Source organism: Mesocricetus auratus, unplaced genomic scaffold, assembly GCF_017639785.1.
Source record: "Mesocricetus auratus isolate SY011 unplaced genomic scaffold, BCM_Maur_2.0 Super-Scaffold_100010, whole genome shotgun sequence".
NCBI lineage: Eukaryota > Metazoa > Chordata > Mammalia > Rodentia > Cricetidae > Mesocricetus > Mesocricetus auratus.
Genome location: NW_024429194.1, coordinates 48,006,341 through 48,031,485, shown reverse-complemented (window position 1 = coordinate 48,031,485; position 25,145 = coordinate 48,006,341). Strand labels below are relative to the sequence as shown.

The 25,145-nt window shown below is 46.1% G+C and overlaps 1 protein-coding gene across 2 annotated transcripts in view; it reads left to right on the top strand.

Moving 5' to 3' along the window:
• The window catches only part of Kiaa2012 (KIAA2012 ortholog), a 109,973-nt gene that overhangs the window by 48,101 nt on the left and 36,727 nt on the right, over window positions 1-25,145 (top strand). Inside the window, exons 11-12 of one of the 2 annotated variants that reach the window (XM_040753535.1) lie at window positions 5,580-5,659; window positions 20,765-20,902. In XM_040753535.1, the coding sequence (XP_040609469.1) occupies window positions 5,580-5,659; window positions 20,765-20,902 (218 nt within the window). The remainder of the gene's footprint in view (window positions 1-5,579; window positions 5,660-20,764; window positions 20,903-25,145) is intronic. The other variant, XM_040753536.1, reaches the window with a different exon arrangement.

Below are 25,145 nucleotides of genomic sequence, written 5' to 3'. Positions count from 1 at the left end.
TCCCTTTTATGTCTTACCCCACCCACCCCCCCCACCTTCAGAGAGATGCAAACCTCCATACCTCCCCCCTCCACCCACAGACATGGCTGCCCGTTTCAGAATGGGGAGAAGGGTGATTACATAGAGGCTCTTCTCATAAAAACACTCTTTGACGAAGGAAACGTGTGTGTGTGTGTGTGTGTGTGTGTGTGTGTGTGTGGTCTTCCGTGTTGCTCATTTGAGGAGGCATCAGTGAATTCCGAGTGAGGAGCCTGCTGTACTAACACTGGGACTACAGTGGAGTCAGAGGGATTGCTTTTCCCAGGGACTGAAAAAGTAGGAGAAAAGATGCAATCATGACCTTGGGATGGTAAGCAGGAAGCCAACGGGGAGGCTGACTCCACCCTCGCCCCTTTGCCAGCGTCCTCAGTGGGGAGTTCCGTGTCCATTCACGTGTATGTAGGACCGAGCAATACAGCACCTCTTAAACAGGAGCCCTGTCCTGAAGATGACGAAGATAATTAAGATGATGGAGATAACGGCAATGGTGCTGGTGATAATAATGGTTGTAGCAATGGTAACAATTCCTGTCACACATTTCCGATGTGCCAAGCATTGCGGGCTCCTCTCTCATTATTTCACTCCTCCTCCTTTTCATCTCTCTGGTTCTCAGCGTAGGAGAACATTGCTTGGTCCCTTGATTTGCTCACTGGCCCCTCATATGTTTTTAAGTAGATAGATATAACACTACCCTAAGAATGGGTGATGCTTCTTGGAACTGAGTGCTCAGAAAAATTTTCAACGTCTATTGTTAGAATCATCTAAGCCGGGCGTTGGTGGCACACGCCTTTAATCCCAGCACTCCGGAGGCAGAGGCAGGTGGATCTCTGTGAGTTCGAGGCCAGCCTGGTCTACAGAGCGTGTGCCAGGACAGCCTCCAAAACTACACAGAGAAACCCTGTCTTGAAAAACCAAAAAAAAAAAAAAAAAAAAAAAAGAATCATCTATAGAATTGTCACACCTTTTTGTTTTGGTTTTGGTTTTTTGGTTTTTTCAAGACAGGGTTTCTCTGTATTGTTTGGAAGCTGTCCTGGAACTGGCTCTGTAGACCAGGCTGGCCTCAAACTCACAGAGATCTGCCTGCCTCTGCCTCCCAAGTGCACATTTTTGTTTTTTGAGGACTTTATTTTAAAGAAAAATTTTAGATTAAATTGGTAAGATCCTAAAGATAGTACATCGTTGATGGGCTTTATGAGTATTTATAGGCTCGGAAGTCAGTTTCAACTCTTTGAAAATGTCTTCAAAAGTCAGGGACACATTGGACAACAACAAAAATAAAACAAGTCAGCTGGGCCCATGGTGCACACCTTTAATCCCAGCACTTGGGAAGCAGAGACAGGTGGATCTCTGTGAGTTCAAGACCAGCCTGGGTCTACAGAGCAAGTGTCAGAACTGACTTCAAAGCTACAGAAAGAAACCCTATCTCAAAAAAAGAGAGAGAGAGAGATAAAAATAAAACAAGTCAGGGACACATTGAATGACATTTTTTTAAAAGCAGACTAAATTTTGAAAGGTCAGGAAATAGGCTGAAAGTACAAATATATATACATATCTAGGGATATATATATATATCCCTAGAATCGCTGCCCCTTGGGAATCTGTGTGACTGAAGCCTGAGAGATTGCTTCAGGACTCTTGGCTTCTCCTGCTCCCTTCACGCTCTGCCCTGTGGCCTGAGGACGTCACCACTGTTGGTTTCCCCCACAATTCTTCACTTGAGAATTAATGTAAGCACCGACATTGGAAACATGTTCAGCAGAAAGAATAAGTAAGGTTATTTTACAAAGCACAAAGAAATTGCTCATTCATTAATTCAGCCAACACCAAACGACCATCTGCTGACAACAAATACCGTGCCAGGCACAAAAATACAGTTGAGAGACAGAGCCATGCCTTGGAAGGAAAGAAAAATACCCATAACAGAGTTTCTAAGGGTATGTGTAGGAACTAGCCAAAAAGAAAAGAATTCTTTTCCATATGGAGGAGGGAGGGAAATTAGTTGGTATGTAAAAATAAATGAAAAGCAACCCTGTTATTTAAATTTTAAAAAACAGAAAAGAAAAGAAAGGATTCTAGAGGGACAGAGACCTCAGGAGAGTTAGGAAACAGCAGAAGGAGAGAAGTATGAGCCTTGACTGCAGGATGCATGGAGAAGAGAGGCAGACAGAGCGAGAAACGGGCCGTCCAAGGCAACCAAAGACAGCATCCCAGCACACCCTTAGGGATCTCATGACAAGTCTTCACTGGAGGGTCTCTAAAGTCATTGATATTTATTGCCACACAACCAAAATTTAAAATCTACAGTTCGGCAGTTTGGTTTCCATTTTAAGCTTGGTAAACTGCTATGAATCTTTGGACTTCTCCATGCAAGCAAAAATTTTGAACTTTTGAAAGAAACGTATATTTCCCAAACCAAAAGCTAGACCCTAGAGACTGAGCTAGGTCCAAGAAATGTACGTAAATAAAAGAACTGATACCCCAAATTGGAAGAAAAATACTGCTCTCACATTTGCAAGGCATGTCCATATTTAAATTCTGACTGACTCATATTTCCTAGACAGGCTCCTTAGCTGGACCTCCCAGGGGTATGCCTTTAGCCTGGAGGCCTTCGCAGGTCCTGAGCAATTGCTTAAGACGCATATCTCACCCTCCTTCTCAGCTGGGAAGATTCAAAGGGAAAATGTGTAGCATAAACAAAGCCTTAAATCTTATCCCAAGAATCTGATAATGGCACCACCAACAGGCCGTCTTGGGTCTCGGTCTCTTGCTTTTCAACAAACATACTTGAGATTTATTATAACACTCCATAGGTCATAAGCATCTTGAGTCACATCTTATAAAATATTTTTAGATATTTTTAAGGAAAGGTCATCGGCACTGCCGTCTCCTTCCTTTTATAGTTAAGTTTACCCTGGGATAAAAAAAATTTTTAATAACCTGGAATTTGCATTTGCATTTTCCATTTATGACCAAAACACAAAACCGTGAAGGTACCACAGCTGATGTCAGGGCTTTCTCTTACTGGTTTCTGCTGGGGCGGGGGAGGCTCTGCACAAGGCTGGGAGACAGCCACAGTCCCTGAGGTCTGTGTGGCAGCAGATGTGTCGCCTGCTTGACGATGACACTGCAGGTTAGGAAGGAAATTCTGTGACAGCACCCGGCGATCAAAGGGTATGCTCTTGAGAAATGATGTGTGGAAAAAGGCCCTGAACAGATTTCAAGAGGCTCCTGCCAGCACCTCCAACAGCTCCTACCCTGGTAACCACAGAACATTTGGCCATTTCAGAGCCTGCAGGGCCAATGTTTACCAAGCCCTGACATGCACAGGAGGAGCCAGGTGGCCCACCTGTCCCGATAAGGCGGTTCCTTGGAGTTAGGTTTCCAGTCTGCTACCAGATGGGTCCCATCAGAGCTTCCCCCATTCCGGAAAATAAGCACTCTGAAACAGCAGGAGTAAATATAATTGTATTTCATTTTTATTTAAAACAGCAATTTGGGAATTAAACACTGTCAACACAGATTTAAATAGAAGGAAATTTAAAGGAGCCGAACTCCACGCTAGACTCCATGCTAGAATCAGTTGCTCTCCACCTTCCAAGGTTTGAGTGTCTGGTGAAGAACGCCATGATTTGAGGAAGTCAGAAAGGACTTAGGCTAAAATCCCTCTAGGCAGGGTCACCTCTGAATAGCCTGGTTATCTAGTGGGGAACGCTATCTCCTCACTAAAAGCCCAGGGCCAGATTAATGGGAGCATTTGAAAATCTGATCGGTCTGGCTGGTGGGCAGCCAGGGAATGTGTTTTCTGTTTATCTCAATAGTGGCAGACATGTTCGTCACAGAAAGGCCTCGAGTGGCTTCAACAGCCCCGAAGTGGCGCTGAAGCAGTGTGAGCTTTTTGGTTGCCAACACCAGCTCCTAAAACAGGAAGAAGGCCCCACCCTAGGTTGACAGCCAGTGGCCGGGGTTGCTCACGAGGCAGAGCGCCCCGTGTTGCTCCAGAAGGGAGTTTTACCACCCCCTTGGCCTTATCTCACGGGAGCGCAGCTGGAGCCCAGCACCTCCTCCACTGCGCGGGCTTCAGTAAATCACCGAGGTCTTGACCCAAGAGATGAGAAGTCCTAAGTGATTTTTCAGTCTCCTATCTAAAGATGTGTTTACATTTCTTGAACTCTGGCTGACTGACTCATTCTCTGCTGTTGCAAGAACTTCCCTTATGTATTAGGCTTCATACGTTTCTTTTCTGAAAGACGTGGGGTTCCTTCCAAGCCACTGTGAAGTGAACCTCAATTCTGCTGGGTGGTTCGGTTCCGTCGAGGCTGGATCCCAGCCAGGCAGCTGGGATGTAAAGTGAGGCTAATGGGAGACAGTGCGGGGGTGGGGCGCAAGACACAGCTCCGGACACCTGGCTCTGGTTCCTAGTGCCCCTGTTTTCAGGTGTAGGCTTGAACCCACACTGTCCCATTCTCTGGGCCGCGGTTTCCCCGGTCTGATTTAAGCTAAAAACTGTTTTAAGTTTCTGCAGAAGCCATCCTCAAACAAATCAGGAAGAAGAAGAAAAAAAAAAACTGAGAAACCACAGAAAAAACAATGAGCCTATAAGAGACAGATCCCAGCACTCATGGGGCTGAGGCAGGGGGAGTTCTGTGAGTTCAAGGCCAGCCTGGTCTACAGAGTGAGTTCCGGAACTGACTCCAAAGCTACAGAAAAACCCTGTCTCAAAAAAAAAAAAAAGAAAGAAAGAAAAGAAAAGGAAGGGAGGGAGGGAGGGAGGAGGGAGGAAGAGAGGGAGGGACGGGGGAGGGAGGGAGGAGGGAGGGAGGGATTACCAGTAAACGCCGCCCAGTCTCATGTGGAGGGTACCAGCACAGCCCACAGCCACATGGCTTTTGCCTCTCTTTGCTGTACTGTCACCTGATATCCCCACATTGAGGGGCAGGGGAAATCTCTGATCTCTTCTTGGACGCTGTCATGAAACACTTTCCGATTTCAGTAAAGTGTGAGCATACAAAATCTATATTCGTCAGCATCAGCAGTTTTTTACATCAACATTTCCTTTTTATAATTTCAGTTTTTATCTGAATTCCACTAGCACAAAGAATCTACTTTTATCCTTTTTCTCTTCTTTTTCTTTTTCTTTTTTTTTTTTTGTTTGTTTTAGGACACAAGATTTCTCTGTATTGGTTTGGAGGTTGTCCTGAAACTTGCTCTGTAGACCAGGCTGGCCTCGAACTCATAGAGATCCGCCTGCCTCTGCCTCCCGAGTGCTGGGATTAAAGGCGTGCGCCACCACCGCCCCGCTTTTTGTTTTAAATACCAGTCAAAAGAAGAAAATCTAAATTTGAACATAAAAGCTATACCCCACTCAACAAGGAGCTTAGCCATGTCTACAGAGACTATGGGTCATAGCCAGTAATGCCATAGGTGTGCGCTTTAATCCTCAATACACGTGAGCTAAGTATGTATGGATATGGTTCATATGAAAGTTCTGAGACCTAGATCTGACGCCTTGACCCCCCCTTTCTCTCTGACTTTCACCGCAGCAAACACTGACTCCAGAACCAATCTTCATGGAAATCTTTGTGAAACCTCCTCACCTTTGACTCAAGCAACAGAGAATCAGGTACAGTGTTGACTCTGAATGAGCCCAACCCTGGGAGTCAAGACTTGCCCGGGGTTCTTGTCCTAACTTGCTATGTGACCCTAAGTTGAAACCCTTATCTCTTGGGGCCTCATTCAGCTCATCAGTAAAATGAGCCAGCAAACTGTTCCGTCACTGGGCTCCTTTACTCTCAGGCTTGGGATTTGGATTCCATTGTGTGGTTCTTTGTGTGTGTGAAGAAGCAGGGCAGACTCTTCCCAGACTCCTGCAAAGTCGGAAAGGGAAAAGGAGCACAACAGCAGCAACAGGCAGGGAGAGAAAACAGCGATGATGTTTGATGTTGCTTGTTGTTTTTAAAGCACCAAGGACAGGAGCCGGGGAGAGGGTGAAACACCTGCATGCAAGCATGAGGGCCTGAGTTCAGATCCCCAAGCCCCACATAAAGAGCCTGGCAGGCTAGCCGGGCGGTGGCGGCGTGCTCCTTTGATCCAGCACTCAGGAGGCAGAGGCAGGCGGATCTCTGTGAGTTTGAGACCAGCCTGGTCTACGAGACAGAGTTCCAGGACAGCCTCCAAAGTCACAGAGAAACCTTGTCTCAAAAAACCAACCCCCCCCTAAAAAAACAAACCCTGGCAGGCACAGTGGCTACATCTGCAGTTGCAGCACTATCTATGGGAGCTGAGGAGACAGACAGATCCCTGGAGCTCTCTGGGCAACCTGCCTAGCTGAATGCATGAGCTCCCAGTTCAGTGAGAGACCCTGTTTCAACAAATAACATGGAGAATAAAGAAAGAGCAGATTCAACCCTTGACCTCCATACACACACACACATACACATACACACACATGCACACATACCCATGAACATATACACACTCATTAGCACACACACACAAGCTAGGGTAATTATGAACAACGAAGGTGATTTGGGTGGCTTGGGACTATCTAAAGATTTGAGGAAATTTGTGCAGAAATATTGATAAGTATGTCTCTATCGGACACTCTGAGGGTGACACTCTCTTCAGAGTCTCTCAAGAGAAACAAGTGGGGAACTCCTAGAGCTGATTTCAGGGACTGGGAAACGTGAGGCCGACTCTGCCATCTGTGCTCCAGGGGACTCAGGCCCCTCCCTGTCTACAGCCTGAGGGCAAACTCTCCATCCCTCTCTTATCTCCAACTTCCTGCTGTTGCCACCGGCCTTTCCTCTCTCCCTAGCATTTGGTAACAGAGCAGGAGTGTTTGCAGCTGAGCCCTCATGGTTAGAACAGCGTCAGACTTGAGTCAGACCTCCATTGAAGTAAAGCACAGTTCGGCCACCTCTCCACTACTGGGAAACCACAGACACAACGTGTGTGTGTGTGTGTGTGTGTGTGTGTGTGTGTGTGTGTGTGTGTGTGTGTGTATGCACTTGCATGTGTTTATTTAATGCCTCCCTTGAAGGGGGCATCTGAAAACCTTAAGTAATAACAGGAGCAATATTACAGAGCTATGACTAAGAATATAAAATATATCTTGGCTCCAAAGGCCACCCAAATACCCCCAGTACTCCAGCATGGTCCAAAGGCATGCAGCCTCTGTCTGTGCTGGAGGAGGCTGCAAAGAGTGGCCTAGCCATGTCCAGTTAACAACTAGAATAAATGACAAATTTTGCAGTCAGACTGAATGTAGACCTTGGGTCTTAAGCTCCAACCCTGGTTCATCTGCAAGGCCTTGGCAAACTCACGAACTCTGAGAATCTCCTTTACAACACGGAGGAGGGGTTCTCTTCTGAGAACTTGGTTTGTTGGTGTCACCGTAGTCTTCCTTCCTTAAAAAGGAGTCCCGGAAGGAGAAGCCATATGGGGAAAAGTCTAGGGAGCCCCCCAGTCCCCAAACCAAGAAAAATGAGGTGCAGGGTGCAGAGGGACTTCCTCTTCCCTCCCTCACCCCTCCCCCTTACTTCTTGAGGCCAGCAAGCTGCCCTTTATTAGGTTAATAACTGCCTCGGATTTTAACTACTTCCTCAACCTACTCCACATAAATGACTAATTTTATGTTTACTATACAGCATCTGGGAAGGATTTAGAAACAAATTTCTACCCAGCAGACTTCGGTTTCCTACCTTGAAGGGTCACTGGCCCGAGCCGTGGCTTCCCTGCCTCCGGAAGGGCCTTTCTTTCTCTGTACACAAAACTGGCAATCAAGCCCGACTTTCTTTTCCATTAATGCTCACTGGCTCACCTCCTCCCCCCATCCTTCGGGGTCTGGCCATACCATAAGATCACTCACACAAAATACCTTCTTTTTAAGTCATACTGCTAGCTGAGAATCCCAAAGGTGAACCCTTTTAAAGGTGGAACCTTTTGGATACAACCGACCTATGAGAAGTCACAGGCCTGGACTAGGCAGCCAATTCCTGAGTACTAGAGAGACATGGCCTGGAGGTGCTGTCCAACGACGCCGAGTCCCCCGGGTCTGGAGGCTGCCTCGGGCGCCCCCTCCCGGCAGCATTGGAAACCTCGGCTCTGAGTCTGGAGCCGCTGCCTCGCTAGGGCCTGCGGAAACGGTGAGGGGACCCCAGCTGCCCGCACCATCTCCAGGAAGAGGCCCCGAGGTACCCCTTCCACACCTAGCCCGAGGTTCAGGGCCACAGCGCCAAGCGCATCAGTTAAACGAGCACCGCAGCTGCCATCGGCAACTTCCTTGGCGTTAGAGGAGAGGGTTAAGTCAGAGAAACAGGGGGAAGAAAACTACAAGGGGAGTGTGGAGATGAAAAGAGCAATGAAAAAAGAGAAAGACGTGCTTCAACTCCAAGCTCCCACTTCCCCTTTCAAATGAACGGCCTCCCCACTGCGAGCAGAATCAAGTATTTATGAAGGCATTTTTTGCATATTAATAGCTGCATAGGGATGGAGCCGCGCCAGCTCTGAAGTCCTAAAGGTATGGTGCCCCTTTTTAATATAGGTCTTTCCAGCTCCTCACAGGATTTGGGCTTCTCCTTCAGATTTATTTCCCCTTCTGCCCCGTGGCTCCTCCTGGGGTCCTACAACTGATTAAGAGAAATTGGTTCCCGGGTTGTCTCCGGAGACCGGGTAAGGCTCTTCCCTCCGTAGGTCGCGGACACCAATCCCGGGAGTGCTTTTCCTCTTCCCCAGGGCCTCTGTGGAGAGGCTTGAGGTTGGGTGAGGTGACCCGCACCTAAAAAGAATGTTAAAATTGTAAATGAAAGTCCCAGAAGGCAATACATCTGTGTAGTGAGAGAAAGTAAAACTAAAAAGAAAAAAAAATTAATAATTTTATTCAGTTTTAAAAGGAAAACACTGAGAATTAGAAACATAAGGAAAAGACATAATTCACATTAAAAAAATAGCAGCGGGCAAATATGTGAGCTACAACCCAGTGGGTAGTGCTTGCCTATCATAAGCTAGGCCCTGGGTCTAATCCTGAAGACTACACACACACACACACACACACACACACACACACACACACACAGCAGCGAGGAGCTGGAGATGCTGTTCTGCTGACGGAGGGCTAGCTTAGAATACACATAGCCCTGTGTCTGATCCTGGCATCACACAGAAGCAGGCACGGTGACACATACCTGCAACACCAGCACTTGGAAGGTAAGGCAAAAGGCTCAGAAGGTCAAGATCGTCTGTACATAGCAAGTTTGAGGCAGGCTGAGACAGGTGAATTTCCTAGAATCTGTGATTTAATACTGGGCCCTCCTGAGGTTGGAGCAGACACTGGTGAGGAGGAATCAGCCTGGGCATCGAAGAATGCTGTGCAGCCTCCCTGGTTCCCACTGACTAGATGCACTATCGTGACAATCAAAATGTTTCCACACATTGCTGAGTGGTCCCCGGGAGCAATTGAACCCAGCTTTTTCTCTTCCTCTCTTTTGTATTCCTCTTTTCTTTTTTGTTATTATTACTGTTTTTTTGAGACAAGGTCTTATTAGGTACCCCAGGCTGGCCATCTTCCTGCCTCGTGGAAATGATGGACATATCCTGCCATACCCACTGTCTTAGTTAGGGTTCCTGTTGCTGTAAAGAGACAATATCACCTTGGCAACTCTTATAAAGGTAAACATTTAATTGGGGTGGCTCATTTACAGTTCAGAGGTTTAGTCCATTGTTTATTATTTTGGGGCATGGTGGCATGCCGACAGACAGACATGGTCCTGGAGAAGTAACTGAGAGTCCTCCATCTTGCTGGCAACAGGAAGTGGTCTGTGACACTGGGAATAGCTTGAGCATAGGAGATCTCAAAGCCTACCCCACAGTGACACACTTCCTCCAACAAGACCACCCCTACTCCAACAAGGCCACACCTTCAAGTAGTGCCACTTCCTTTGGGGGCCATTTTATTTCAAACATCACTGAATATTTTGAAAGAACAAATTAAAATTGTAAGTAAATCATGATTGTATCTACGGTTGTTGCTTTTTCTGTTTTGTTCTTAGGTATCCATAAGGGAAAGACAGTACACGAAAAGCAGGGTAGCCAGGCTAGCTGGAAACTAGGGTGTGCTAGGTTCATACCTTACTTCATTTTCCTGGGATTGTTGTTCTTGTTGTCTTCCCTTCTTTTTTATTCTCTCTATGGATAAGGAAAGGCAGAAGATCCACCTGCCTTTGCCTCTAAAGTGCTGAGATTAGAGGCGTGCACCACTATGGCTAGCTAAATAAGTAGTTTCTAAAGTGTGCATTATATCCAACAGTAGCTAAAATGACTCAGCAGTTACAATGTACAGGAAGAGTTCATGCACAGCAAGCTAAGTAGCACCATAATTGTTTTGTTTTTGTTTTTTCGAGACAGGGTTTCTCTGTGGCTTTGGAGACTGTCCTGGATCTAGCTTTTTTGTAGACCAGGCTGGTCTCGAACTCACAGAGATCCGCCTGTCTCTGCCTCCTGAGTGCTGGGATTAAAAGCATGTGCCACCACTGCCCGGCTTGTTATTGTTTTTTAAGACAGGGTTTCTCTGTGCAACCCTGGCTATCCTGGAACTCCCTCTGTAGACCAGGCTGGCTTTGAACCCAAAGATTCTCTTGCCTCTGCCTCCTGAGTGCTGGGATTAAAGGAGTGTGTCCCTTGCCTGGCTTGCATCATCATTTCTAAAACTGTTCCTTTAAAAAAATTTAGCATTAGCCGGGCGTTGGTGGCGCACGCCTTTAAACCCAGCACTCGGGAGGCAGAGGCAGGCGGATCTCTGTGAGTTCGAGGCCAGCCTGGTCTACAAAGTGAGTTCCAGGACAGCCTCCAAAGCTACAGAGAAACCCTGTCTCGAAAAACCAAAAAAAAAAAAAAAAAATTTAGCATTATACCGGTGTTGGTAGTGTATGCCTTTAATCCCAGTGCTCCGGAGGCAGAGGCAGGAGGATCTCTGTGAGTTCGAGGACAACTTGGTCTACAGAGCAAGTTCCAGGACAGCCTCCAAAAACGATATAGAGAAACCCTGTCTCAAAAAACCAAAAAAAAAAAGTTCTAAAAAAAATTAACATTAATCAGACTTGTATTGGGCTGTTGAATAGAGCCCTCAGGATTTACCTTTCAAGGGAGGACTTCAACTCTTTTCCAACATTTATCTTTCTAAGACTCAGAGTCAAGGAATTTGTCTCTTTTTGCATCTCAAGTTTGAACTTGTCTTGTTCACTTAGTTCTGTCTATGTAACTGGGACAGAAGGGACTACTCTAAGCTCTGTTTTGCAGAACTGTGAGGCCAGAGAGGCTGCCAGAAGAATACCAAAGAACAAACTCAAACCTTAGATTTCCCAAGAATCACCATATCCCTTTGTTTAAAGCAGCCAGGCATAGTAGTGCGCATCTTTAATCCCAGCACCCAGGAGGCAGAAGCAGGCAGATCTCTATGAGTTCAAGGCCAGCCTGGTCTACATAGTGAGTTCCAGGACAGTCAGAGCTGGATAGAGAGAGCGTAACTCCAAGAAAACAACAAAAATAAAAATAAAAATAAATAAAATAAAGCAAGTCTCACCTGTCTTCCCCTTAGTCAACATCCTTGTTCAAAGCAACTCCAGCTTAAAAGGGAAGCTTTGTAACACGCTCCTTCTTGGGTGTTTTGTATTAGGGTTTTGTTGCTTTGTAGAGACCAGAGCTTTGGCAATTTCCTAAAAGTTCTGTTAAACTGGAATGATGTCTCTTTCCCTTACATCATGTTTATTTCCACCTATCCTAACTAGTTTAGGTTTTGGTGAGCTTACCATAGCATAAATTCATATTTAGTCTTACATGTCTTAAGTTTATCATTTTTGGATTTCAAAGAGTAGCCTGACATTCTGATAGGATTTAGGTCGAATAAGGCTGTGTGAACCTCATCTGTTCCACAAGTAATGTTTGAAGTTCCTATTAGCCTTCCTCCATCCAGACAATAAACCCATACGTGCACTTGTAGACACACTGTATTTTGTACAAGGTAGACAGATTTTTCTTTGGTCCGCCGGCTTACAAAAAATGACACAGAGAGTTATTAGTTGTGAAAGCTCAGCCTATATCTTAAGCTTGTTTTATAACTTAAATTAACCCATTTATATAAATCTATGGTTTTTGTTTTTGTTTTTGTTTTTCGAGGCAGGGTTTCTCTGTATTGTTTTGGAGCCTATCCTGGAACTTGCTTGGTAGACCAGCCTGGTCTCAAACTCACAGAGATCTGCCTGCCTCTGCCTCCCGAGTGCTGGGATTAAAGGCGTGCGCCACCAACGCCCGGCTAAATCTATGTTTTGTTTCATGGCTTTTTACCACTTTTCCACCTTGTACCTTCCATTTCTTTCCATGTCCTCTGGCCTCTCTCTGTCTCTTTCTCTGTCTCTGTCTCTCTCTGTCTCTGTCTCTCTCTGTCTCTCTGTCTCTGTCTCTCTCTCCCCAGAATTTCTGCTTATTCTTTCCTGCCTAGTTACTGGTGGTCATAGCTCTTTATTAAACCAATCTGAAGGTGCCTTGGCAAAAACACATTTTTACAGTGTACAAAGAGATTATTCCAAGCTGGGTAGTGGTGGCAGCAACTTAATCCCAGAATTTAGAAGGCAGAGGCAGGCAGATCTCTGTGAGCTCAAGGCCAGCCTGGATTACTGATGGAGTTCCTAGACAGCCAAGTCTACACTGAGAAAAAACCCTGTCTCAAAAAACAAGACAAAACAAAACAAAACAAACAAAAAAGATTATTCTACAATAGTACAAAGATTTAAAAGTAACCTTTTTTCCAGGTCCTACTAAGCCATACCATACCTTGTCTTCCAGTTAACATTTTAGCTAAACTTCCAAGCTTTGAAGGCAGACTTTTTTTTTCTTTTGTCACCTAATTTATCTTAGTATTCTGGTGTCTAACATAACTCCTGACACATGAAAGCCACTGGAAGAAATCGACAAAATACTTCATTGACATAAAAAATTTTGTGTCATAGAAAACTCACAGTCCGTAGAAATACATAATTCATAGGAAAATCCCAGAGTCCTAGGAGGACATCTCTGAGTTGATCATGTTTTACCTCCATGTTAACAATCATGAGCCCACATTTCTCCCTCACCTCTTCAGAGCTGTTGAATGTTGGTGGCCATTTGGACCTGTTTATTCTGCTCCCTGGAAAGGCTTTGGTCATGTGCACATTTGGAGATGTCACTTGGCACTCTTCTTAGAGATCCTTGTGAGAGTGTGAGATGGGTTCTAGCATTGATGAGAACAACTAACTTTCTCTATTTCCCATTAAAGGAGAAGGGAACTGTTCTGTGCTCCCTTCCCTGCGAATGCTCTCTCCCCTCCCTATGCCCTCTCCTCCTCTCTCATTTTTATAAACGTCTCTCCAGTTGTGGAACTTGATTCAAAGGATCTCTGAAGACCTAGAGCAAACCTCCTTTCTGGTCCAACCTGTCCACTCCCAAACTCCTCAGACAATCCAAGGATGGTTTACTAGAGGGTTCTTTGGTTTTTGTTTTAATTACAAAACCAAAGTTTTAGATGTTGGATTTATGTGACTATTGTTATTCCAATAAGTCTGCATGTACTGATGTCTTGGTTGCTGGTGACACATAACACCTGCCTCGTTAAGATCTTGTTTTGCTTTCTTTTTATGATAGACAATTTCAAACATATGTAAAAATTAGGGGAATAACAGCGAATCTCGGTGTACCAACACACAAATTTGAACAATTATCTGTTCTGAGTAGTAGGCAATAGCAGCTGACAGTCTGGGGGTCTCTGTGAAGGACTCAGATTACCCCCTCAATCTTTATAACAGCTCTGTTGTGGGTAAAGCTACAGTCTCCATTTTACACACAAGGAAAATGGATGTCAGGACCACCAGGTCCCATTCACTCGTGACCTATACCTCCAAAGAAGCATAACTGGAGATTGGGGATTCCATAAGACCACATTTAGATCCCATCTTCTTGTTTCCTGGCTCTGTGGTTCGTTAACCTGAGACTCAGTTTCTTCCTGGGTAAGGGAGAGTGTTTCTCCCATGGGTTCCTGCAAGGGTTCAATGAAACCGAGTATGGCAAGAACTTGCACAATGCCAGGCCCTGGAGGGCTCTTGGAGAATTATAACCACTGCTATTTCATTTCTGTTGTCTGCCTTGAAAGTTGTGATCAGACAGGACCTGAAGCTTTTAGGGGGAGGAGGGAGGCAGGGAGTTGGGGGATTAAGAACACAGTGGACTCCCTACCCCATAGCTAGTGCTGCTAGGAAAAATTTAAGAGATTATGGGGGGAGGGAAGGGGGAAGTGTCCAGTGGAGGAGAGTAGGCAGGAGAGAAAATAGAACATTTTTGGTTGTCTCCCACCAACCCTCTTCTGTCCCAGCATTACTGGGGCTAGTTCAACTTCATGGTCTTTCTAAATTATGGGGTTGGTAAACTTTTATGGCCCAATCTAGGAATCTAAGCACCAGGAGTAACTTGTTTCCCTAGTGACTGATTTAAAATGACCCTTTTATGATGGAATCAAGTTGAGGTACCCTAGCTGTGGATTGTCAGGCTGGAAAAGTCACACCACCAAAACGGAGTTGGGGTTGGAAGCCCTGAATTAGGAGGACTGGGGAGGCTGTTTCCACTTCCCATGCCCCATTTCCCATCTCCTGTCCAAGGCAGGTGTGCCATCACCCAAACCCAGCTGGACACCCCTCATGGAAAACGCTGGGCTCCTCCTCCCCACGGGCAGAGCAGATTTCTCTTTTGGCTCAAAAGTTTTCTCCTCTAGCTCCAGCTAAGCTAGATAAACAATGATTGTATTGTGTCAACAAAGCACTTAATTAAATTGAGGACAATATCAATTAGAATTCCTGGATAAGATTTTCTTCCAGATAATAGAAGCCCTGAAGCTAAAATGTCCTGTGTTTCATTACTCAAAAATCTCACTGAGAATGATGAAGTGAGCACTTATTTGTAGGTAGAGAAACTGAGGCACAGAAAGCATAGTGACTTGGCAAAAATAAAATCACCAAATTAGCCCTCACAAAGGGGAAGACTGGGATTGCTGGGTTTCTTTCCTTTGTCCAGGGCGTGGGGGCTAATGGGCTAATTTGGTAAACACTGTTGGGAATTTTGATAGATTTGAGATATGAAAAAGCAGAGGAAGGACCTGAGCTCAGTTGGTGGAGTGCTCGCCTCGTGTGCAAGAAAACACTGTAGGAACCGGCCTGGTGGCACACACCTGTAATCCTAGCTCAGGAAACCTTCATCCTCAGCTATGAAGGCAGTTCAAAGACAGCCTGAGATATTTGATATCACATCGCAGAGAAAAAGGAGGTGGGGTGATGGAGACCAAAATTCTTAACAGGAGGGGAACAAGGAACCCTTTGATCCCTAGGAGTCAGGCTGCCTCCACCATGCCCACTGGTAGACTGCTCCTGGAAAGGTCCCCTCAGAACCTGTTGCCAGGCCCGCACTTCCTGGAGAACATAAAAGACTGTGGCACCTCAGGTGGCAGAGATGCGTGGGACACAACCACTGAATGAGTGAGGAGGCTGAGCAGCTTGGTGGTGGGTGGAAGCCACAGACCCTTTGCCCCTAGGAGGCTAGGCGAGTGAGCTAAGGGCTTCCAGGCCAGCTATTCTCAACCTGTGGGGGTCAAGCGACCTTTTCACAGGGGGTCACCTGAGGCCATCATGAAAGACAGATTTTACATTACGATTCATAACAGTATCAAAATTACGGTTATGAAGTAGCGATGAAAGAAGTGTAATGGTTGGGGAACTGTATTAAAGGGTCACAGCTTAAGAAGGTTGAGAACCAGTGTTCCTGGCCCTTTGTGGCTGGCTGTGCACTAGAGCGCTCCTTCTCTCCCAGGGGGGGAGACCTGAGGAGATGAGAGGAGGTGTGAGTGGAGCTCAAGGGTGGCAGCGTCCCTCAGAGAACACCCTTTTGGAGAAGCCAAGCCCCCAGGAGCCAGCAGGGTTCCCTGTGAAGCCCAGCCCCGCTCCGGTTCCTAGTTCCACTGTACTTCAGGGTCCTAGGCTGCCAAGGGAAGAAGTAACTAGGCCCCAGATGGCAAAACTCAGGGACCTGATCAGGCCCCCATCCAGAAACTCCCATTTTCAGCATTTGGTTGTGGGGAGGGGGAGTTCAAATCCCAGCCCTCCTCCTCCTCTACACATAGGGATTAAGTTTCTCCTATCTCCCTTCCCCACCAGGGTTCAAAGCGCCAAAGAATAGGAGAGTGAGGCCATGGAGGGGGTCTGGTGGTCAGGACTCTTCCTTTTGTTTGCTCACAGGTGGGGACAAACGCCCTGTGTGCACAGAGGTTTGATGTGACAACTTAAAGGACTTCACAGGGGTTTCAACAAAGGCATCCCCACAGCCCCGCTCCCTCCTCCATGCATTAAGATAATGGTGGGGTGTGTTCAAATCTCAGCTACCCAGGCTCGCTCTCCCTCCTGTTTCCTTCCCCAGGGCTCAGCTTGCCCACAGGTTCCCAGAGACTTTTGGCAGCTGGCTCTCAGGCAGAACGGAGCTGCGTGGGAGGCAAGGCGGTTAGCGGGCCAGAGTGTTGCAGCCTACTTAATGAGAGACAGGAGCTCCTATTGGAGCCATTAAGCGGCAGCTACAAAGGTGGAGAAACCCCAATTAGAAAAGAGTGGGAGACATCAGGAGGAGGCCCCGCGGGACGCCTACGGGACAGATCCTTGTCTTGGTGACTCTGTGGGACTCAGGGGTGGAGAGGGAGCTGTTTGGGTTTTCAGAGTTCCATTTTAAAGTGAGAGATCGCAAGGTTTGTTTGTAAAGGAACTTGGGAGGCTTCAAGAAATCTCAAGGGAAGAGGGAAATTGACTGACTACAGGGTGGTGGTTCTCCTTGAGTCTGTGGTTCAGATGTTACAATCCAAGAGTACTAAAGGAAGTGATAAGCTATGTACTTAATTTTAAGGGACATCCCCCTTCAGTTTGGCTCGTTCGTGTTCCTATGGATATTTGTATGCAGTCAATTGCTCTCTTCTGTTGATAGGGCAACTGAATCGCATTATGTTTACAGCAAGATAATAATCCTGGATTTTCCGTGGCTCGCTCTGTCACAGTGTAAGATTAGCTCTTGAATTCATTAGTAGTCCTTCCCCTTTTAAATGTCAGATAACTGTTTAAATGCCAAGCACTTGCGCAAATGCCTTCTGTGCAATTCAAATCAGCTTTAGCAAATTAACTCATTCATCTTTATTGTTTCATTTACTAAAGAGAAAGGCTTCCAGGTGCTTTTAGCAGACCCTAAAAATAGTCAAATATCTACAGTACAACATGAGGAAGGGGGCTGGATGAATTTCGATTTTCTCTGAAATAGGTCCCCTTTCCACCAATTTAAAATTATTTCCACCAAAGTGTGCACATGAAAACACAAAAACAGTTCTAGGGCTCTGCTCCCCCCCCCATCTTTCCCTTCCTTCCCCGTTAGCCCTAGGTTTTCTTCTCCTTCCTGCCTTTCCTGACCTTGACCCTGGGTTACTCTTTATGGCGCTGTCTTAGCTCTCAACATACCCCAGAGCTCCCAGGGTCAGGTTTGATTGCTCTAGCCTGCAGACTCAAAGCTCACAGGGTCAGGATGGGGCCTGGAAATCGAGAACTCCACTTTCCTTTTCAAAGTGTCCCTGCCTGTGTTGGACCTTGGAAAATAATCAGAGCACAGAGAGACAGGCTTCACTGGCTTCTAAAGACAGCTCTGGCCCGTGTGGTCTTTTCCTGTCACTCAGTCTGGGCTCCACTGTTCCTCCTCAGAGACGTCCCCCATATCACCGTCCCGGGACAAGGCATGTCACCAAATGTCCCCCATCAGTTGCCAGCCTATCAAGCACAATTACAATGTGTTCATTGATGAGTCAGCATATAAAATCACCTGCTGACCCATGCTGGCTTGTCTGGCACATTGTAGCCACAATAAATACCTATTTAATGAACAAACACCAACCACCAAGCACAGGGCCTGCCTTTCTGCTTCTAACTCTCTGGTATTTTTCTCCTCTTACCGCCTCTCAGAATCCTCTTCATATGTTTAATCATCTTTACTCCCGTCTCCCAGTCTCTCTTTTACCATTATTTATTTGCAGAACCACTTGAACACCGTAATCATCATCATCATCATAACAATAAACCATGCTTCTCTGAAAGCATTCCATCAGCCTACAACTGATGGTTACTAAGTGGCAGGGAGATGAGCAGAACGGTCAAGAGAATTGTTAGAGAGAAAGACAAGTCAAAAGATATGGATTTCAACAAGTCAAGTTGAACTCCACACAGGAATGGAAGTAATTCCAGCCGTTTTACCTGGTTTTGGCCATAGCCTTCTTCTCTAGCCCAACACAAAATCTTTGTAGATAATGAAGAAATTGTCTCCCAAATCATGTGGCCTGGTTTCCGTCATCCATCCAGTGATTCCTGAAGTGTGGAGTATTCCTTTACACTGTGTGAATATACGTTGCTGTGGTTGGTTTAATGAAGAAGCTGACTGGCCAATAACTGGACAGGATAAAGGTTAGGCAGAAGAGTCCAACTGAGAATGAGGATTGTGAGACTGAGCGGCTTGAGTCCTGTCAGATTCTAGCTTGAACCAAATACTGTCATTGGATCTAGAAGAGGGGAAGAGAAATCTCTGCCTGAGAAGCTAAGTAGGTGTATGGCTGAAATGAATATATATATATATATATACATATATATATATATATATTTCTAGACGCATTTCAAAGCAAAGGAAATGGATGTGGTTGTTCGTTGGAATGATGGTCACTTGTGGAGACCCACCAACTGCTAATTCCTCATAAATGCTTACAAGTAATATAAATGTTATGGGAGGGATGGTTTATGGCTGCCTGGAGAGACAAACATCTGAGAGTTAGTCTCCTAGAAAGCATGGAACTGATCAAATTCCCACCCAGGGTGATCTCATAGCACATTAATGTATGTGACCCCAGCAAATCGGCACCCGCAAAATAAATAACTTTTCTCTTTGCAAATGAGGGACCAGTGCCACAGGGAGGTCAGGCCTGTGGAGGTCAAGGCTTACTTCCTGGGAAGGATGCTTCTTGTCCCCTCCCCATCTGAAGGGAGCTGATCTGCACTCAGAGCTGCCTCTGCTACCCTTCACTCGTCCATCTCATACTCTCCAGCTTACTCTGTACACTCAACTGTGTATACATTCACAACCTCCGAGCCAGGCATTGCTGGGACCGGAGAACAAGGCGGCTGTGGCTCCTGCCCTCAAGGAGCTAGCTCACTGTTAGCTAGTGCAGACAAGACCGCAAGGTCTCCACCATCATTGCCTGACTGGGAGGCCGAGAGGACACAGAGGATAAAGAGGAGTAAAATGAGCAATGGGTTCCCGGGAGAGAGATGGACCAGTGAAGGCCCTGCTCCAGGGGCAGCTGGTGCTGATGGTGGTCCTTGGGCTCTCCTCAACATCCCTCTGCTGCTTTTTCTCCAGATCAAGAGTGAATGACATTCAAGCGTGGCTTCCTTCTTTTCTCTCTCCTGCCTCTCAGCAGGGGTCAGTGTGCTCTTCATTGTGTGCTGTTTCTACCTACTCTGCTGGGCTTGAAAAAGACACCCCATAAATAGTTGTTGTGGGACTGAAGGAGGCCAAAAAGACCAGGATCAGGCACGAAGGGCCTCCTGGTAAACGTCGTAAGGCAGTGGTGGCTCACGCCTTTAATCCCAGCACTCGGGAGGCAGAGGCAGGCAGATCTCTGTGAGTCCGAGGCCAGGCTAGACCGACAGCCTCCAAAACAACACAGAGAAACCCTGTCTCATAAAACCAAAACAAAAAAAGATGGTTGACTGGCCTCCAGTCCAAAGGCAATGGCCTTTCAGGCCTGGAAGCTGAAGAGGGACATGGCCATTTCGCTTCTTAGGTCACCCAGGTTGCAGTGGGAAGCAAGGGCTGGAGGACAACTTCAGATCCCACTTTCCGTGCCTGGAAATGAGACACCATTTGCCCATTTTGGTGACCACAGAGAGTGTGGCCCAAGAGATCATAGATCCCCTGGGGCCTCCCAGACTCCTGTCTTTGCCCATTCTTCCTCCCCTCTCCGTCACATTTGTTTAAATCACTCTTCCCAACACATCAAACACAGTTTGCAAATAAGCCAGACTCTTGCCATAATCCTACATGTCACAGGACAGACTTGATGACCACTCATGGAAGCTTAGGGATATTTTTTAAATCACGAAAATAGTTTGGATATGGTGGTACTAGTCTATGACCCCAACAGTTTTAAGGCAAAAGAATCCCAAGTTTGAGGCCTGCTTAGCTACATAGTGAGGGACTGTCACAAAAAAAAAAAAAAAAAAGAGAGAAAAAGAGTCTTGTCTTGGGCAGTGATCTTACCTCTTTCAAATGCCATCCCAGTGGCTCTGGGCAAGTTGGTTTCCTGATCTGTGAAGTGGGGGTTTACAGACCTGCCTCCCAGGGTTGCTGTGAGTAGTAAATGAAATAATTACCACCTCAGGCCCTCTTTCCCACTTCTCTGGATTCTATTAACCAGTCCAATAGTTCTCCACATGTATATATCCCCCATGTCTTCAGTGATTAAAAATAGGTGTTGCTATTAGTGTTGCCATGATGAAAAACATGCTTTTTATAAATATTAGGGGGTTTGGCTTGGCTCGTGTTGCCCTGTGTATCGTTCCTATGAAAGTCGGGCTTTCTGCTTCTCTCACAGGGAGCCCCGCAGTCCTTGGAGGCAGCAGCTCAGAAGATGGGAGAGCCTCAAAGTTGTATAAATAAAGGGCTGATATGTTCAAACGAAAAAGAATTTTACACACGCAAGCTGCACATCGACATGACGCCGTTCCTGAAGGTGATCTCACACTGAGAAGACAAGGGGTTTATAGACACATACACAGGAATGCCAGTTAATACACTTCTGCATGCTACAAAAACAGCTCAGAAGTCCCTCTGCGCGCTCACTTTATCAGAGAGGACAGAAAATAGGCAGGTTGTAGCAGATGAAGGAAGAACAAATTAGGACAGTAATCCCAGCCAGCCATCAGGGACAAACCAGTTGGGTGTCTGGTTTAGGTAGTGGGGGACAGTGGAGCAGAGAGAAAAAGGGTAACTTTGAACTGCCTCATAAAACAGGTAAATATGATTCATTCTGTCTTGACAGTAGCTGACATAATTATTACTGTTTGCCCCTTTAACTTGGTTAGATTCCTGGTTCTTGAGTTAATGATTTCAGGGTTAGATGTGGATTCTCTCCTGGACATCAGCCCTCGTTTTCTGCCCTCTAACAGTTCACTGATCTCCCAGGCTCAGCTTCGCTTCTGGCTAAGGGCACTGAGCACTCCTGAGGTGAGGATGTCATTGGTCCGCCTTTGCTGCTCTCCCTCCCCCCCCAGCATGCCACACAGCCCTGGCTGATGGACAGTGTTCAGTGGTGCTCCATCGGTTGGTCCACCCTTTTCATCCCACAACCCTTTGGTTGAGGCTTTTTCCCAACCCCTCTGGACCTCTTCAGAGTATGCTGAGCTGAAAAATGGCCACAGAGTCAAAGAAACTGACCAGGAGCAGAACCAAGATAGGCTTGGAAGGACTTCAGATCCTTTGTATTATACTAGAGGACACCACCTCAGACCCTTGATAACAAGTGACTAGGAAAGACAGACACAGGACAGGACAAACACTTGAGAACTCATGGTGACATGCTATCTAGTGTTGAGGACTGACAGGAACTGTCATAAGGGCCACTGTCCTAACCTCAGATAATCCACAATTCTCAGGCCATGCTTTTGTGGGCTTCCACATTCTGCAAGGTGGGACTTGGACTAAGAGTCATGCAGAGAGTTAATGATACTCACATGCGGGTTCTTAACGGTTGGGAAGTAGAGGCAGGGATCAGTAATTCAACATCAGTTTCAGCTACATAGGGAATCTGAGGCCACCCTTGGTTACATGAGACCCTATCAAAAACCAACAACATAGGGAACTTGAAATCAACCTTGACCACATGAGACCCCATTTCCAAACCAAGAAAAAAAAAACCTGTATATTTACCCCAAATCTATTCTTAGGAACAGTGTTGTTTTTTCTTAGGGCTTAAAGAAGTATGGCTGGTACCTTCCTAAACAGTGGTAAATCATCATCATTGCTGTTTACTTATTCTTTTAACTAACATTTTGAGTACCTACTATGTGCTTGCTATCTTCTGAGTATCTGGGTTATGTCCATGAGCAAAATAGACCGAGATGGGCTGGGGATGTAGCTCAGCTGTTTTGCACCAAATTCCAGGCTCCATTTCCAGTACAAGAGGGGAAAAACAAACACAAATAGACCAAGATCCCCGCCCTATTCTGAGACAGTATAGGGGAAAACACAAAGTACAATGAATAAGCAAAGATGCAGTATATCTAAAACAGCCATTGCTTAAGGAAGGAAAGTGAGAATGTGTTTGTGGAGCAAATGAGAAGCGCAGAATTCAAAGCCGGGAGTTTTGAAAGTCTGATGTAAACGCATGCAGAATGTACCCCTACTACACACTGTCCCAAGTACAGAATTCAAAGCAGGGAGTTTTGAAAGTCTGATGTAAACGCATGCAGAATGTACCCCTACTACACACTGTCCCGGAAGGTTATATAGCCTCTCTTCAGAAGACAAAGAATAGATGACAAGCTTCAACTCCACAGCTGCTGCAGATGTAGCTAATGGAACTCTCAAGCTGAAAATGGAGAGATCTGACTGAATGCAAGCCAAGAGCCAACCATGCCCACAGTTAGAGCCTCTGTCCTGAAGTCCCAGGTTTTATTCACAGAGGCAGGTACAACCCATTGCTCAGAGGATCACTGCCAAGGCCTGTTGGGGTTGCATCAGGGAGGGTTTCTACAAGCTGAATGGGGGTAACAGGGAAATAAGGCCTGGCTTAAGACACTGTCCAAAGATGAAGCCCACTGCCCTATGAAATAAGGTCTGGGACCAAGAGTCGTTTCAATGTGCTTTGTTAACTTGGCAGGGATAGGGCAGGAGGACTACAAAGTGAGGTTCAACATTCGCTGAATGTATGAGGTTGAATAATATTGCCAGGAAAATATTTAGGATGGCAAGTGTTACCTTCCCAAGAGAAACACGCAAGGCCAAGATGAAGTGGGACATAGCAATGTAAAGGTGTCAGGCCAGAAGTAGTTGGCGAGCCCAGGTCTTCTCTGATTCTGAGTGACCTTCCAATCCTCTGGAACACCATTTCCTCTTTGCAAAATAGAAATGATTAACAATAGTCCCTCCACACCTGCTTCTCAAGGATGAGGTGAGAATTACATAAAATAACAGTTTTGAAAACATGCTCACGTCTGTAACAGACTCAGCCCAGGGGAGGAAGGAACCGATACTCGTTGGCCCCTGCTGAGGCTGAGGCCCTCACACACTCAAGCTTGTTTAAATTTCCCACTCCCCTTTCCAGCAAGTATTCAGATCCCTCTGCCCTCGTATGAACCGAGGCTCAAGGATGACCCAAACACAGCTGACACACGGGGAACTAGGATGAAAAGCCACCGTAAGGTTGCGTGAGGTCTCTCTGCACTGCTTCTGTGAAGAATTTAATTTCACATCTTTGTTCTGGCCTCAGAGCCTGAGAAGGAGCAGGGATCCGTTTGGTTTTGGAGTTGTTTTGTTTTGTTTTGTTTTGTTTGAGACTGGGTTTCCCTGTATAGCCCTGGATGTACTGGAACTCACTCTGTAGACCAGGCTGGCCTCGAACTCACAGAGATCCACCTGCCTCTGCCTCCCGAGTGCTGGGATTAAAACCATTTGCCACCACTGTCCAGCATGTTTTCATTTCTTTCTTTCTCTTTTTTATAATTTTTAATCTTATGTACATCTTTTGCCTGCATGTATGTCTATGTGAGGGTGCTGGGTCTCCTGGAACTGAGGTTACAGACAGCTATGAGCTGACATGTGGGAGCTGGGAACTGAACCTGGGTCCTCTAAAGGAGCTGCCAGTGCCCTTAGCTGCTAAGCCATCTCTCCAGTCCCTTTCTTCTTCTCCTCCTCCTCCTCTTCCTCTTCCCCCTTTTTCTCCTGTTTGTTTTCAATGGACCCTCTGCCTCATCTTGAGCTGCTGAGATCTGCCTAGGATTGAAGGCGCCTACTACCAGGACTGGCCCTCGGGATATGTTGTTTTGCAATGTTGGAAATCAGAGTCAGGGCTGTGCGTATGCTGGGCGAGTGTTCTGTCACTGAGCTACATCCCTGGCCCCAGAATCTTTCTAAAGTGCCAGAAAAGCTGGACTACTTTAGAAGTTGAAACTTTCAAACGAGATGCTGATTTTGTAGAGTCAGTGGGTGAGAATGCTTGCTCAGCAAAAACGAGGATCTGAGTTATAATCTCCAACTCTCACATATTTTTAAAGGGTGGGAGTACTACTTTTTTTTCTATCATTAAGACAGTATTGAAGAGCCAGGCATGGTGGCACACAACACACTTTACCTCAGCATTTGGGAGCAGGCAAATCTCTTGACTCTGAGGCCGCCTGGTCTGCAGATCCAGTTGTAGGACAGCCAGGGCTACACAGAGAAACCCTGTCTCAAAAAACTAAAAACAAGCCCCCAAAAAAGAAAGAACAAAGAAAGTGTTGAAATAAGAGCAGGCAAGATAGCTCAGTAGGGGAGATGGAGAGATACATGGTGCTGAGGTTAAGAGCACTCATTGCTCTTCCTGAGGGCCAAAGTTCAATTCCCAGCACCCACATGACGGCTAGCAACTATCTGTAACTCCAATTCCAGGGGATCATAAGCCCTTTTCTGGCTCCTGTAACCACTGCACTCGTGTGGTACACAGAACAGCTATACACATGAAATAAATTTTTAAAAACGCTCAGAGAACAGCATCTGCTACCAAACCTGACAACCTGAGCTTGATCCTAGGGACCCACACAGTAGGGAAGAGAGAAATGACACCCACAGGTGTGCACCCACACAGACATACACACACTACACACATACACACACATACATACACATGTACACACACATATGCACATACACATACATATAACATACACACACATATAACATACACACATGTACATTCACACAATAAATAAATAAAAAAC